Source organism: Perognathus longimembris, chromosome 7 (genome assembly GCF_023159225.1).
Source record: "Perognathus longimembris pacificus isolate PPM17 chromosome 7, ASM2315922v1, whole genome shotgun sequence".
NCBI lineage: Eukaryota > Metazoa > Chordata > Mammalia > Rodentia > Heteromyidae > Perognathus > Perognathus longimembris.
Genome location: NC_063167.1, coordinates 66529785 through 66547441, shown reverse-complemented (window position 1 = coordinate 66547441; position 17657 = coordinate 66529785). Strand labels below are relative to the sequence as shown.

The following is a 17657-nucleotide window of genomic DNA, read 5'->3' as shown; positions in this document are numbered from 1 at the left end:
CTCCAGGAATGTGACCATAAAGTAAAAGGAAAGAGTATAGAAAATGGACAGAGACTCTCAAAATGGAAAAGGACATCAGTAGACCTTTGTGTAGAATAAACAAAAAGGGATGGAGGAAGATCATCATTCCTAGAATCATTATGCTTGTTAAATGACAATGTACAGAGTCAACACTTACAAAGAAACAAAACAGCTTAACAGACTGAGAAACATAAGTCTTAGAATAAAAGAAAATGTGAATGAATTAGCCAGAGATAGATATTCTCCCAGAGGTATCTTGAGAGTGAGTTGAGGGCAGTCAGGGGAAGGCATTCTAAATGGAAGGAAATGATATATGCTGAAACTTACAAGAAAGTACAAGCAAGAAATAAGGAATTTTAAGCAGGTTCCTATTATATACTTTAAGGAATACAGAGACATTTGAATGTTGAGAGCAGAGACTAAATGATGTGAAGTTACTATGTATCTAGACTGTCAGATGATTCACCATCCTATAGAGCCACACAGCATCTTGATCTATGTCAGGAAATACCAAGGCATGTATGGGAAAGCACAAGGATGAATTTATTTGATATAGATACGAAGACTACAAGAGATCTGCACTGTGGAGCCCAACAAAATGCTATGTATCATTAACTGCAGATCCTTATCATTTGAAATTCTGAACTAAGTAGGGGATATTATATATCCTATTCACGACTGTAATGCATTAATGTAGAGTTCAGGCCCAGAATTTGGCATCAGTCAAGCCAATCTCTTAAGAAATTAGAATGTGAAAAAGACTAATTTTATATAGAAAACACATTTCTTTCTTTCACTCCAAACCTTAAAAGTTGACCAATCCCCTATATTCTATTTTGTATGCTAGATTTTTGTGGCTAGTAGATTATTTATCATATCTGAGGCCATGGTGAATAGAAGGGAGCTGCTAAAGAGCTTTAGAGATTGCAAAACCAGTTCACTAATACATGAGGAGGCATTTCCTGCATACTAGAGGCACTGGACTAGCAGCCAAAGATGGGGGCAAATTCTGATTTCACCATTCCAATTAGTCTCTGATTTCTTAAATTTGCTGAAGGTAAAAACAGCTATTTGTCAGGAATCATACTTCTAATTGAATTTCCCTAATTGATAAGGACAAAAAGCAGAAGAACCCAGTTCTTCCACATCAGTTTCATGGTGCCACGTTCAGAAAGATAATACATTTTGGATTGTGGGTCTGACCAGAGCAGCAACATGCATGTATTTTTCTATGCTCCCTCATAAGCCCAAAGCAGAGTAGAATCTTAGGTTTCTACTTTACTTACCTGGCATGATTTGGTGCTAGAAGGGAGGCAACTACTTAATGGTGATAGCATTTGTTAGTATCATCTTAGTTTTCCCCTTCTCTCCTCAGCAGTTTATAAAAGGTGATTTCTGAAATCCTTCACAAAAGAAAAGCTCAAGGGTTTACATTCAACTGTGACACCACTATGAATTCATTAAGAAGCATGTTTCAGGTTGCACTATAATTTCCCTATGTAACATAAACCCAAGGAATCTGACATAAGCTGATTGCTCATGCTGGTTATTTTATTTACATTTCTGAATGGAAGGGATTTCAATACTCATAAAATATCTAACTGACTTATTAGTTTTCATCTGTTCTCCCAGAGCAGCTATTATAAAATAGGCCTAGAGACAGAAGCCACAACTTGTATGACTGGTTAAGCAACCAGGGAAAAGTTATTGCTCAAAAAGCAATTTTAAAAAATCCAATATGGAATTTGAGGTCAAATCAGAGATATAGTTACTCTCAATGCCATCTGAAAGATAAAAGTTTAGGAAGAAAAAGGTATGTAACTATGTTTCATATCTCTGTCCAAGTCCTATGGGAGTAGGTAATAACTTCACAGGAATTCAGGGGGATGCAGTTTACTTACATCTTTTGAGAAATAAAATATCAGCATAGTCACTAGTCTAACAGGAATGCAGGTGAGAGGATGGGAAACATGAATGTGCTCCTTACTATTGTGCTACAAATTAAACTTCTGGACTTCATGATGTCATTGTGCATCTAACTCAGGATCTGGAGATGTAAACTGTTAACTTACTCAAATATTAACAATTTCTGCATATTCCAGTCAGTTTGGCAAGCTCAGATAAATTACCAGAAGCAAGAGTCATTAGCAGATTCTAAAGCTTATCTGTCTTCTGCCTCCGAGTCATTGTTTAAATAATCTATCTTCCTTTCTTCTGATGCATCAATGAGTTAAACAGTATATTCTTCAACCCTCCAGTACAACCTTGGGCCTTCCTTTCTACTCCACATAACTTCATCATTTTTCTACATTTATTGATTACCTATCTAATTTGTCTAAGTTCCTTAAGGACAAGTTGTGTCTATTTTAAAATATTCTCTATGGGCATATTAGCATACACAAGGACTGAAAGTTCCATAGTAAGATTCTATCATTGAAAAAAAAAACAAACCCCAAACAATAACAATTGATTTCATTGTCATAACTCCAATTAGCCAATTAGTACATGTTACTTGACTGAGACCTTTCTTAATAGAGCCTGAATTCTCTTAATTTTGGTGATACATAAAACCCAAATAATTATTTTGGTAGTACTGAGAATTGAACTCAGATCTTGAACTTAGAAGGCAAGCACTTTATCACTTAAACCATACGTACAGCACCTTTTTCACTTGGTTTTTTTCTTTCTTTATTATTATTCATAGGTATTCTCCAGCAACTGTACAAGGGAGCTGAGTTGCTTATTTTCAAGGCAAGGTCTTGCTTTATGCTGGAGCCTGTGCTGGGCTGTGATATTCCTACTTGAGTTTCTCTGTGTCATTGAGGGTCACAGGACTCATGACTACACTCAGCCATTGTGTTCGCCTGTTTCCGGAATAACACCATGTATCACTGAGTGAGATAGAGTCTTACAAACTTTTATTACTGACCTTGAATTGTAGTTCCCTAACTCTGCCTTCTAATTAGTTAGGATTACTGGCTTGAATTATTGTATCCAGCTCCAAAAAATAGCTTATAAAGCTGGCTATTTTCAAGGTGGACCTATGGCAATCTTTTTTTTTTTTTGCCAGTCCTGGGCCTTGGACTCAGGGCCTGAGCACTGTCCCTGGCTTCTTTTTGCTCAAGGCTAGCACTCTGCCACTTGAGCCACAGCGCCACTTCTGGCCATTTTCTGTATATGTGGTGCTGGGGAATCGAACCCAGGGCCTCATGTATACGAGGCAAGCACTCTTGCCACTAGGCCATATCCCCAGCCCCCGGTATGGCAATCTTAATATTACAGAGGGAAACAATTACTATTCCCTGCATAAGGGAGAAAACAAGTATTTGAAGTCCAAATTATTATTGGTTTAGATCTTATTAATATATCAAAGTAGTTTTATCAGTTTAGTTCTTTTGATACCAAAAGACCTTCCTTCATATTCTTGCTCTACTTTCCTGCTCTACCACTTGAGTCACACCTCCAGCCTGGCTTGTTTCTGATTATCCTGGAGGTGGAATCTCGCAGACTTTTCTGCCTAGGCTGGCTTTAAACAGCTCATCTTCTGGTTTTCAGCTTCTTGTATTACAGGTGTGAGACACTTGTGCCAGCTAATTTACTTCTTTTTAGGCATTAGAAATTTGATTGGTTACAGAAAAGTGCAAAACTCTACTAAAAAAGGGGGGGGGGAGGGGCTGGGATGTAGCTCCATGGCAAAGTGCTTGCCTAGCAAGTGCAATGTACTGGGTTCGATCCCCAGTACCAAAAGAGAAAAGACAAAAAAAAGCTAAAAACTATTTTTCAAGATTACAGTATCACAGGCTGGGAATATGGACTAGTAGTAGAGTGATTGTCTCATAGTCTTGAAGCCCTGGGCTCAATTCCTCAGTACCACATATATAGGGGGAAAAAAAGCCAAGGACAGTGCTCAGGCCCTGAGTTTAAGCCCCAGGACTAGCAAAAAATAAAAAAAAAATTACAGTAGCACATATTTCTTCCAATTAGAGAACTATGTTGGGCCTGCAAAAGACAAAGATGTTTTTCAAAGATTAATCATTTTCTTAAAGTGAATTTTAATATCAGTAATATAGTAGGTTTGGAATGAATGATATGTATCAATATCTAAGCTCATCCAAAAAATTCTAAGCAATCCATATGCCCCCAAATACTACTGTTTTTGTTGTTTTTGCCAGTCTTGGGGATTGAACTCAGAGCCTGAGCACTGTCCCTGGCTTCTTTTTACTCAAGGCTAGCACTCTACCACTTAAGCCAGTGCCATTTCTGGCTTTTCTATATATGTGGTGCTGAGGAATCAAATCTAGGGTTTCCTGTATACGAGGCAGGCACTCTACCACTAGGCCATAATCCCAGCCCCCAAATACTACTGTTTAAGCAAAAAATTAACAGTTAGTGACAGGATGTGTTAAACTCTGGCACTGAAACTTGCATTTTAAGGGGGAAATATTAAATATACAAATTCAGGGATGGTTTTTGTGAATTTCATGTTTGAGTGGCATATGCTAGTAGAAAAAACAAAACAGTGCTTTAGCCTGATGCCAGTGGCTCATGCCTGTAATCCTAGCTACTCAGGAAGCTGATATATGAAGATTGTGGTTTAAAGCCAGTCCAGGCAGGAAAGTTCATAATACTGGTACCTCCAATTATGCAGAGAGAGAGAGAGAGAGAGAGAGAGAGAGAGGCTGAAAAGTAGAGCTGTGGCTCTCTCTCTCTCTCTCTCTCTCTCTCTCTCTCTCTCTCTCTCTCTCTCTCTCTCGAGCACAAAAGCTCAAGAACAGTATCTAAGCCCTAAATTCAAGCCCCAGGACCAGCACCAAACAATTAAGAGGAAAAAAAGCAGTGCTTTTCACAAACATTAAATTAAGGTGAGAAAAATATAGATATGCATTAAAAAGTATATATCTTGATCTAACTTTTATTCTTTCCCTCTTTTTAAAAAGAATTGTTCATGTGGGGTGAGTTGTTCATGACTATAATTCTAGCTACTTAGAAGGCTGAGATCTGAGGTTGACGTTTTGAAGCTAGCCTGGTTGGGGAAGTCTGTGACTTTTTTCTCCAATTAACCAGCTAAAAGCTAGAAATGGAGCAGTGGCTCAAGTGGCATCAGTCTTGAGCAAAAAGGCTAAGGAAAAGCATCCAGGATGGCCCTGAACTCAAGCCTCAGTACTGGTGAAAAACAAGAAAATAAAGTTCAGAATTTAGAATATTTGAATAAAGAATATATGCAATTTTACAACTTTCAGTCTGGATCTTTTCAAGGAAGAACAATGAGAATGAAGTGTGAGAAATATCTTTATTGAACATCTTTTAAGAGGCTGGATACTGGTGGCTCATGGCCATAATCCTTGCTACTCAGGAGGCTAAGATCTGGCAGGAAAGTCTCTGAGACTCTTACCTCCAATCAACCAGCAAAAAGCCAGAGATGGAGCTTAAGTAGTAGAGTGCCAGATTTGAGTGAAAAGAAAAGGGATGGCACCAAGGAGCTTAGTTCAAGCCCCAATATTAGCATATGTGTGTGCACATATAAATAATAAAAAAAACAAACAAATAAGGGCTGATGCTGTACCTTAATGATAACATGCTTGTTTAGTGTGTGTAAACCCCTAGTTTAGTCCCAGCACTGTAAAACAGGAAAAGAAAGAGCAGAATGACAGGCCACCAAATATAGACCTTAAATGTACTAGCTATGGAACAAAAATATAAACATTTCAAATTTTTGACCTGTATACAATAGGCTCATTTTATTATCTCTACCATTTCTGAGAAACACTTCTAGTGCATCATTGGGAAATAGTATGATTACAGAACAATGTTTTTCAAGAACATAAGCTTAGTAACAATTCAAAATGCATATATATGTATATGTACATATATATATATGTTCTTAAGAACTAAAAAGGTCTCACAGCTTTGAATATATAACCCATTTTCAAAGTAAAGAAACTTACTTTGTCAGTTTAATTTCTGAATGTAGCTCTATGTGTGAAATAAAGGAATATGCAACTACCATAGGTTTTTAGCGATAATAAAGTCAAATGAAGACTATACCTATTCATTCACCTATGAGCAGCACTACTAACATACATCATACATTACTAACTATAACATTAAGACCTTTTTAAAAAATAGCCTAGTGCTAGGGTGACTCATGCTTACAATCCTAGCTCCTCAAGAAGCTGAGATCTGAGGTTGTAGTTCAAAGCCAGCCAGAGCAGAAAAATACATGAGATTCTATCTTCGATTAACCAGCAAAATGCTGGGCTAGAAGCATGGCACAAATGGTAGAGTACCAGGCATGAGCAAAAAAACAAGCAAAAGGCCCTGAGTTAAGCCCTAGTACTAGCATAAAAAGTCATATATCTTTTCTACTGGCATATATCAATATATAGCTGTAATTATCTACCAACTCCTCTGGTTCTTAAAATGATCTTTGACTCTGAAAAAAAGTAATGAGAGCAATGGACAAACCTTCCTGAAAGCTTTGGTCACTATTCATTAAAAATGGCATTTATATTTGTTTATTATTTTTATAAATGTAATTTAGGGAGAAAAATTTTAATTATTTTTAAGAAGGGCCTGAAGAAACCCAGTGAAACATTTTGTGGAGAGGTCTTTTGTTAGTGTAACTTCTGACCTTCTATATCTCTGGAAATCATGCAACTTGGCTAAAGTAGTCCTTAAAGAATTAATCAAGCAGATTGTAAGGCCATAGTTACAGTGGAGCCAGCCAATTATGAGTTGCTCAGAAATTCATCATTGGCATGTCCAACTACATTTTCCCACATGAAGATTAGCAAAAATATGTGGAAACAAGGCCCATTACCACCATAGCACAGCTACAATGTGTTCAGTGAAACTAGACAAAGTTTTGTCTTGGTAAAACAGCAATTTATTTGAGAATATTTTTGATTTTTGTCTTTTTTCTGCCAACATTGCAAAGACTGTCCTATTTAGCTAACACTCAACTAGAAACTTCTACATTTAAATGCATTTTTTAATTCAAAGCACTAAAAGCCCATGCCACAAGCCTGATCTTATCATTAAGTTAATGAAATCCCCCAAGACCATCTTTAAGCCTTTTCATTTTTTGTGATGACACCTTCCCAAGCCTTTACTGCAAAAAAAAAAAAAAAAGAAAAAGAAAAAAAAAGAACTGAAAAGGACCAGAGTATATGAAGATTGGTTCTCTGAGGAGGGGGCAGTGCTGCTTAAAAAAAAAAAAAAAAAAAAAAAAAAGACGCTCCTTTCAGATAAGCAGAATCAGATTCCACTTCATTTGGCTTCCTGGCTACCCTTACTTTGAACTCTCCTATTTAACCCAGCAGGCTTCAAAGCAGGTGAGAAAATGACCTACCACTTAAGAGCAATTTTTCCTTTTTCTGGAATTCTGGCCTTGGAGAATATAAGCTCTGATATCAGCACATTCCACATCTCCAGGGATTTATGCAATTTTTTCATTACTCTATGTCTAATGTCAGACAAGGTTTTCTTCTTGGCCAGGAGAAAAATCAGGAGAAAAAAAAAAAACCTTAACTTGCTGAGAATGAAGTCTTATTGCACATAGCCATAAGCCATGAAAAAAAAAAAAGGCATTAAGCATAATTAACTGTCCTAGTTGATTCCCTTCTACTTACCTAAATTTGATATACAGTACGATTTAAAAAAATTTTTAGCCAATTTTCAGTCAAATGGCATCATAAAATAATCAATTTTTATAATATATTTTTATCATTCAACAAAGCAGTTTTATAAATGCAATGCATCTTGATCCATGTCACCCTTTCAAAATTCTTACCCATTCCTCCCAACCCTACTCCTTCCGTCACTTTTCTAATTTTGTGGGATATATATTGAATTCTTTTACTGCATTTCTTTCCCTTCTTCAGTCATCTATCCCCTCCCCTTGACATAACACACACATTTTAAGAACTTTAAATTTAATTTGCTCTAGCGTGTAAGCTAATACAAAAGATATGAAATGAGAAAGACACAATGGTAACAAGAAATGTAGCTGTGGTGGTAAAGTCTTGTTACTCTGGAGGCTGAGGTGGAAGGATATGCTCAACCTCCACCATCACTTGCTTAGCTTGCATAAGGCCCTGGGTTTGATCCCCAGCCAATGAGTTGAGACCAGCCTGAGTAAAAAAGTATCTCAAAAAACAAGCAAACAGGGTCTGGGAATGTGGCTTAGGGGTGTAGTGCTTGCCTAGCATGCAGGAAGCCCTGGGTTTGATTCCTCAGCACCACATGCACAGAAAAAGCTGGAAGTGGCACTGTGGCTCAATAGGTAGAGTGCTAGCCTTCAGCAAAAAGAAGCCAAGGACAGTGTTCAGGCCCTGAGTCCAAGCCCCAGAACTGTCAGAAACAACATCAACAACAAAATCAACAACAAAAACAAACAACAACAACAACAAAAACAAAATGAAGAAGAGGAAAATAAATAATAATTTAGGGGGTTTTCTTAAATGCCTTTGCCTTACTAAATAGAAGAACAAACGTGTTTCTAATTGACTTAAGTAATTTCTACTTTATTTGATCATCATATATTGCTGGGCTTAACTGAAAATGGCTGGCGTATGGCTCAAGAATGCACTGAGTTCATATCTCAGTTCTGAAAACAGAGAGAGAGACACACACACACACAGAGACAGAGACAGAGACACACAGACAGATTCCTAACATAGGCAGTTTATGCCATGCCAACAAATTCTGTTCTATAATTTGCCAGTGTGCTATGAATTTGAGCATTTATCCTCTTTTTGTGGTTCATAAACACATAATGTATCAGAAAGATAGTACCATTTGAATGACACTCAATTACACTACAGTTTTTAATGGGAAAATGTATTTTGTGCTATTGTTAGGACATATATAAAAGGATAGGTTCCTCACTCTATAACCTGTCTTAAATGATGATGACAATGATGGAGTAAACAGCAGCTAATACTTTTTTAAACTGTGTGTACACATGATTCTAAACACTTGATATATTTTAAAGTCATTTAACACTCACCAAAACCGATGCAGCAATACTATTTCACATTTTACAGTTCAGGAGAGAGAAGGTTAAGATATTTACCTGGGGCTGAGAATATGGCTTAGTGGTAGAGTGCTTGCCTTGCATACATGAAGCTCTGGGTTCGATTCCTCGGCACCACATATATAGAAAAAGCCAGAAGTGGCTCTGAGGCTCAAGTGGTAGAGTGCTAACCTTGAGCAAAAATAAGCCAGGGACAGTGCTCAGGCCCTGAGTACAAGCCCCAGGACTGGCAAAAAAAGAAAAAAAGAAAAAAAAGATATTTACCTTAAGTAAAGCAAAGCTGTCTCACTCTAGAGTTTGCATTCATAGCCACTGTGCACTGCTGCCCATCCCTGAACTTGGCAAGGTGGCACTGTTCAGCTTCTCTAAATTCCTCTTATCAGGGTGGGAGAGTACAGCAAGGTGTCTTAAGTTTTAAAGTGTATACAGGATAACGTGGGGCTCTTGTTAAAATGCAGTTCTCATTCAGGTGAAGAATGACCCTCCAATCCCCTTGCTCTTTGTCTGTCAAGGCATGTATGTATTGTGTTTACAAACTGAAGACCACTCATACTATAATCATTTCTAATAACTCTTACATGGGACCTACTTTTGTAAGTGCTGCATGCCAAATATTGCTTTGCAGGTACTATTACTAAAATACTTACCTTTTAGGAATTTTTTTTTTTTTTGCCAGTCCTGGGCCTTGGACTCAGGGCCTGAGCACTGTCCCTGGCTTCTTCCCGCTCAAGGCTAGCACTCTGCCACTTGAGCCAGAGCACCGCTTCTGGCCGTTTTTCTGTATATGTGGTGCTGGGGAATCGAACCTAGGGCCTCGTGTATCCGAGGCAGGCACTCTCGCCACTAGGCCATATCCCCAGCCCGACCTTTTAGGAATTTTAAATATACACATAAAGCCAAAGGGATAAGCTGTGACTTTAAAAGTTCACTCTCAATGATATTTTAATGTCATATATCATCAACTATACAAAAAGGTAGTGAATAAATGTTTATTGTTCATTAACTAGGATCACAGTATATCAATTTGATCTGAAAAGGAAGATTATACTGTAAAATATGTAATTCTTCATTCTCAAGACTCTGCTATAGGAGTGCTAAGGAACTTATGTAATCTCAAAGGCTCTTTAGTGCCATTAGTGACTTCTCTGGAAAAGTGGCTATATACTGACAGTGGTAGACAGAGCACACATTGAGTACATCCCACACTAATTTTAGCCAGTACTCAAAGAAATACACAACTAATAGTTGCTACACATTTATCCCAGATTCTAGATCTCTTTTTTGCTCTATTTCTTCTTTTTCTATTACCTTGAGAAAAATCCAAGAATCACTGCACCATTTGCTTGTTTGTATCTTTTAAATACTCAGTTGTACATTTTCCTCAGCTATTAAATGGATGAGATTTCCCCTTTCTAGTCTATTTTTCCCATGCTGAATTATACAGTGATGTCATTTCACTTGGAGATACATTTACTCCCCAGGCAGCACCACTGCAAAAACACAGTTGTGGTATAATTAATCACTAACTTTCCTTTTTATACTAGAAGGAAGTAGAATAGTCAGTTTCCAAACCAAATATCTGCACTCTGTGGACAACATTGAGAACTCATTCTTTTTAAATCCTAACCCAGAATCAAATGTATATTCAGACTCTTAGGCCTACAGCTAATGGTAACTTAACACATTATACAGTTGATCCTTGGGGAAAAGGAAAACCACTGCTCTTACCACTGGTGTCAGAAGAAAGCCAGCTAACTTGTAAGGCACAAAATAAACTATTCTTAAGGCAGGAAAAGAAACTGTGAGGACAATAGGGAATTAGAATGGAGGCATACAGAGAAAAATATAGAAAATACATTACCAAGTAAGGACTAGTTTTTCTATGGTTCTCATTGCATAATTTCTTTTATTTGTGAATATATGAAGCAGCATTTTCTTTTGGGTTTTAAACTCTTATTACCTGATAAAGATGTACAAGAAAGATGCATTTTTAAAAAAGACTTGGAGACTTAAAGGAAATCATCTTTGGTAATTTTATCTTCAATCAGTGATATTAATTAATAAATATATAGAGAGGATGAATAGTCAGGGATACCCTCTTTAGTACCAGCCCTCAAGTGTTTCCTGGGTCAGGAAATGGGAAAGTAGTTCAATTTTCAAGGATAAAAATGAATATAAAGACCTATACATGGTTCTCTGCTCCAAACTGGGAAAGGCCAATAAGAACATGCAGACATAATAACTAGGAGAATCTCTAGGTATAGAAACACATTCTGTACCCAGGGCAAATGTCTCTTTTGTCCCATCTCACCTACTTATTCTCCATCCTAGGTGTACTCTTGAATTTAAAGTTCAGCAAATCTTTACAATTAATTATTTCATTTAAATGGAAAAATTGGAAGACTTGTTTACAAAAGAGGCATTTGTTTAAATGCCAAAAAATTGACTAACTTAAAAAAATGAGCCTGGATTGTTCTTAATGTTTATAATGAATGCTATGTTAATCACCAAAAGTGATCTACAGAGACCAACTTTATAATGTTATAGCATTGTATTCTTTAAACTTTTAAACAACAAAAGCATAGCTCAAATCACCAAAACTTCATGTTTCACATATTTATGGTGGTAACTTTACAAATCAATTCTTGTAATTTACTATAACATATATCTTTTACTGCTCATTTGGGTTAGCATAAACAGACGATATATGGTTTCTTGTGTGTTTTACAAATACTCTACACAAGTCCTTGAGATCATACTTACAGCTTTAGCAAAAACACCCATGATTTCTGGAAACTGGTGTGTGAGAAAGGCTATCATTGCTGTAGAAGAACACAGTCCTGCTGTAAAATGGATGAAAAAAGGAAGCTCCTTCTTTGGATAAACAGAAACATGATGAAAGGCTGCAAGGGAGAAAAGACAGACATGAATTTTACTTCAGAAAATAGTATAAACCATCTTACCATTTTCAAATAAATGTATTTTTAAAAGCTATAAGGAAAAGTGCTTTTAAAGACAAGAACAAGAAGTTTCTGACCAACTGAGGTAAATTCTCTGGCCACTATTTATTCTAGCATTAACAACCTATCTACAAAACCAGATGACTGTTTTGGGGTCTGAGAACACGATGGCATCGTGGGAAACAGCATTGCTTATAAAGTCATGCTTAGATGGTTTTGAAAAAGAGCTTTGTCTTTTGAAAAGAGCTGTAAGTTGCTAAACCCTTGTAAGTTGCTACAGAGTTGTTATAAGGAACACTGTAAGCACTTAATAAATGTGAGTTGTTAATAGTTTTAGTCTTTTGGAAGCTCAGACTAGTATAAAAAGACAGATATACCATGGGGAATTTCCAGAAACACCAGCTAATAATGTTACCTAGTTACTTATATGTTCTGTGTGTGACATTTCATTGAACACTGTAAATATTGAACCAGTAACCAAACCCATATATACTTACCACATCAATAAGCAATTTCATCGATATGTACATACCCAAGACAATTCAGAAAGTGTTCATACAGAATATTGTACATGAATATTCACAGCAAGTATACTTACATAACAAAAAACTGGAAACAATTTAAATGAACATCAATTGGTGAAAGATAACCAAATCCATACAATGGAATACTATCCACTCATAAAAAGTAATGAAATACTGTTACATGCCACAATATAAATGAACCTTTAAAATATTATGCAATGTAAAAAATCAGTCAGAAAAGACCACTTACATTATTTGGTTCCACTTACATGAAATTTCCCAGGCTGTCAACTTGATACAAATACAACTAGATTAGGAGCTGCTATGAGACCCCTAGGGAATGGGTTTCTTTTCTGGACACCACAAGTATTTTAAAATTCTATTATATGCCTATATGTTATGACTACAAATCTTTGTAAAGAGACAAAAAGTATCAAAGTGCACATCTGTCTCTGTGTGTGTGTGTGTGTTTATGTGTACGCGTGCATACCGATATTGGGGCTTAGACTCAGGGCCTGGGTGCCTTAGCTTTTTCACTACAGCATGTCCCTTTACTCCTATCTCTGAACTTAAGAGTCTCACAGACTTTCCTGTCTGGGCTGACTTGGAACTGTAGTCCTCAGATTTCAGCCTCCTGAGTAGCTAGGATTACAAGTATGAGCCATCAGTGCTTGGCCACATCTTATTTCTAAAATTTATTTTTGCAGTGCTAGGGATATAACTCAGTGACTAGCACATGGCTAGGTAATTACTTTACAATCAACTATTATTTTATTTATTTGGTGCTGCCACTAGGCTTGAACTTGGGGCCCAGGTACTGTCCTTAGCTGTTTTGCTCAAGGCTTTTTTAGCACTCTACCACTTTGAGCGACACCTTCACTTAAAGTTGCATATTTTTGCCAGCTCTGTTGATTCATGCCTGTAATCATAGCTACTGAGATCTGAGGATTGTGGTTTGAAGCCAGCCTGGGCAGAAAAATCCTCATGAGACTCTTTTCTCCAATTAACCACTCAAAAACTGGAAGAGGCACTGTGGCTTACATGGTAGAGTGCTAGCTTTGAGCACAAAGAGGTTCAGGGACAGTGCCCAGGCCCTGAGTTCAAGCCCTACAACTGACAAAAAAAAAGTTGCATACTCTGAATGAGTAAATTTATAGTATGTAAGTTATATCTCAATAAAATTGCTTCACATTTTAAAAGTCCCAAAAGCAAGGGATTTTATAAATGAGGTCCCTTATTTTACAACATTTACACACTCAAGTATTATTTTTTCTACTATTACTTTTTTTTTTTTTTTGGCCAGTCCTGGGCCTTGGACTCAGGGCCTGAGCATTATCCCTGGCTTCTTCCCGCTCAAGGCTAACACTCTGCCACTTGAGCCACAGCACCGCTTCTGGCCGTTTTTCTGTATATGTGGTGCTGGGGAATCAAACCTAGGGCCTCGTGTATCCGAGGCAGGCACTCTTGCCACTAGGCTATATCCCCAGCCCTCTACTATTACTTTATGGCTGATTTTATTCAAGTATTTATATTTTCTTTATATTTTAAAAATATTTTAATATGCAAAGTACTTGCTTGACATACAGTAGGTACTCAATAAATTCCTGTTAAACCGAGAGCTATTTTGAGACTTCCTTAGGTTAGCAAGTTGACTGCTCAGGGCTGGACACTAACCCAAGAATTATGATGTACTATCCTGCATTAGTGAGGGATGACTAATTCAGCGGTGAACCAAGGTCAGCTATAAATTTCATTTTTTTAAACATAATGATTAATGGAGAAGGCTGCACCTAAATTTCCTTCAATAGCTACAATATTTTGGCTTATATATGTTCAGAGAATATATACCAAAAACCTAAATGCATTTTTAAAACTTCCCAAAATATCCAGAGCTTTGAGCAAAATTCAAATTAAAAGTACATTAGAACTGATTTTTTAAGTGAAAAACATTAGAAACTGTGTATAATATTGTGAGTTTGTTTTTGTTGTTTTGTTTTTGACTTTTCTCTTTTAGTACTCAGGATGTTGCACTTGCTAGGCAAGTGCTTTGACACTGAGCTACATCCCAGCCCAACATTGTATTTTTAACACCCAAAGAACTAGCAGTCCCTTCTGCCCTATCCCTTAGCCCTGGCAGGCAGACTTATTTTAGCAAACCAAGAGAAAAAAAACACTGGTATTTCAGAAAGCAAGAATAAGATAGCAAAATTAATATTATTAATTAAACTATATTGTTTGTACTCATTTGATTTTTCATAACCTAAGAGATATAGTATTTTATGCATTTTATAAGGTAGAAAACTTCTTATCTTTACTAATAACATTTATTAAAATATGAGATTTCTATACTATAAGAGAGATGGAAGCATTCTTTTTTGGATTGCTTTCTGTAGATGCATTTGTCAGTCAGTGTTTGGTTAATCGATCAATATAATGAATGACTGGCTTGTACAGAAACACTCCCTTGGAACAAAAGTTCAAATTTCAACACTGGTTTGTAGAGAAAAATGTATCAGGAGGCATAAAAGATGACAAAATAATTATGTGAACTAGGCGAATAGTTCAAGTCTGAATTTATGAAATCCATAAGCAAATTCCAGAATGCTGTAACTCATATCAAGGCTGATGGAGAATTAAAAACACAAACAGTAAGTAGTCCTGAGTATTAGAGCTCCACATTATTAAAAAATTGTCCATCCTATCACAGTGAGAAACAGAAAAAAAAGCTGTAAAGAAATATATTACAATCAGACAGAACCTTCTAGTATGTCCCTTTACCCCCACCTTTGGAGTTCCTACCCTGTATAGAGCTAGATTGAACTGATTTGCAAAACCCGCAACTAACACTAAAACATAGTCTTGTAGTTTATGATTGTGACATATAAAAGAACCTCATAATAACAAGTACATTTTGCCTTAACTAGTAATAATTTACAAAGAAAAACATTTTAACAATATGCTTTTTTGTGCTTGGTTTATTTTTAGTCAGTCTTGTTATGCAGTCCAGGCTGGCCTCAAACTCACAATCCTCATGCTTCAGCTTCCTGAGTGTTGGAATTACAGACATGTGCCATCACATCCAGCATATTAATGTTCCATAATTAAACAGTCATTAAAAAAACCTTCATTCCTTTTAAAATGGAAAAATAATAAGAATAAACAGTATGATTTATTTTTCCTGCCTTAAGAAGTAAAATGAAATTTCTCCCACTAATGATCTCCAAATTGCCAAAATCAATAGATTTTTCTTAGTAACTATGTTACCTAATAGATCAGATATTCCTTCTCAGAAATTTCTTTCTCCTCTTCTAGATTTTAGGATATCTAGTTCTAGCCTTTATTTTGTCTCTCTGATCAGTCCTTCATTAAATCTTTAACTGTTTTCTTTCTACTAATACATTAGAAATTTTTGTGCCTTCATGGCTCTACCTTCATATTACTTCATTTTTTTTTTTTGCCAGTCCTTGGGCTTGAACTCAGGGCTTGAGCACTGTCCCTGGCTTCTTTTTATTTGCTCAAGGTTACCAATCTACCCCTTGAGCCACAGTGCTACTTCTGGCTTTTTCTATATATGTGGTGCTGAAGAATTGAACCCAGGGCTTCAGGAATGTGAAGCAAGCATTCTACCACCAGGCCATATTGCCAGCCCCCATATTACTTCTTAAAGTATACAGTTTCCTTTAAATGATCTTTTTTTTGTTTTGTTTTGGCCAGTCCTGGGCCTTGGACTCAGGGCCTGAGCACCATCCCTGGCTTCTTCCCGGCTCAAGGCTAGCACTCTGCCACCTGAGCCACAGCGCCCCTTCTGGCCGTTTTCCATATATGTGGTGCTGGGGAATCGAACCAAGAGCTTCATGTGTAGGATGCAAGCACTCTTGCCACTAGGCCATATTCCCAGCCCAATGATCTTTTTCTTACCTAGGACTTCTTTGCTACCTAGAAAATGATAAGTCTATAATCTCTTTTGTGAGATGCAGAGAGAAAAATATCAGGATCCCTGACAATTTTATTTATACAACCTGAACCTGATCCTTTTTAGGCCACTGTTACAGGAACCAGGAACAAACACTAGATACTCGATTTAGGAGACCTTAGAGAAATCTAGTTTTAAAGAACTAAAGTATTATTCATTCTATGTTGTTTGCCTGAACTAATGGCATATAAATGTAGACATGACAGGAAGTTAGATCATTTGAATATATATTCATGGAACATCACACTGCAAAGAGAGAAATATATAAATAAATCAGATGAACTAAGAGAAGCAGAAAGAGAAATCATACAAGAGGTGTGGGAGGGAAGATGGGAAAGGAGAAGAACAGGAGAGATTACAAAAGGCAGCCAGACACAGAGATAAACAAGTAACTGGTTGCAGCAAATCCTGACCATCTAAGTTGCTGAATGTAGTCTGTTAGTTTTGAACAAACTCCCATTTATGGTTAAGACAGTTTGAAGTGACTGCTTTTTGTAGGCAAAATGCCCTCAACATTGAATTCAATCAGAGTTTAAACTCAGGGTCTCCTGTTTGCTTGGCAGGCGCTCTACCACTGCTGCTTATTTTGGAGTCAGAATCTCCAGAACTTTTCTGCATAGGCTGGCTTAGAACCTTGATCCTATGGATCTCAGCCTCCTGAGTAGCTAAAACAACATGCGTGAGACACTGGCCAAAACACACTTTTATATTTGTTAAATTGATTATGTACTAAAATATTTAAGCATGTGTGTGTATGCATAAATGAATGATAGATGATTATGCAGGCAACAAACTCAAACTTGCTCCTCTCACTGTATAAAAGATTTTTCATTTTTCAAGTCACCCAAGTCAAAATTAGGATTTACCTTTGAACTCTAGAGAAACCCACAGTCTGTTCCTTAACACTTTGTCTTTCATTCTGTTTTTTCCGGAAGCAAGGCTTCATTATACAACCAAAGTGGCCTCAAATTCTCAATTTTCTTGTCTCAACCTACCAAGTACTGGAATTACAGGTATATCCCACCATGCTTGGCTCTCTATCAGTCTTTCTGTTAACCATGAGCAGTCTAGGAGTTCAGAATAGGGCAAGGAATAAAAAGTACTAGTATTTAACATGCTTGTTGAGTGGGTAGAGTGAATTA

General features: G+C 36.8%; 1 protein-coding gene across 4 annotated transcripts in view; it reads right to left on the bottom strand.

Annotated features, from left to right (window-relative positions):
- Positions 1–17657, bottom strand: part of St7l (suppression of tumorigenicity 7 like) — a 148473-nt gene that overhangs the window by 74179 nt on the left and 56637 nt on the right. For 2 of the 4 annotated variants that reach the window (XM_048351738.1, XM_048351739.1), the window contains exon 14: positions 11822–11961. In XM_048351738.1, coding sequence (XP_048207695.1) covers positions 11822–11961 — 140 coding nt within the window. Of the gene's footprint in view, positions 1–10944; positions 11962–17657 lie in introns of those variants that run through there. The other 2 variants (XM_048351741.1, XM_048351740.1) reach the window with 2 other exon arrangements.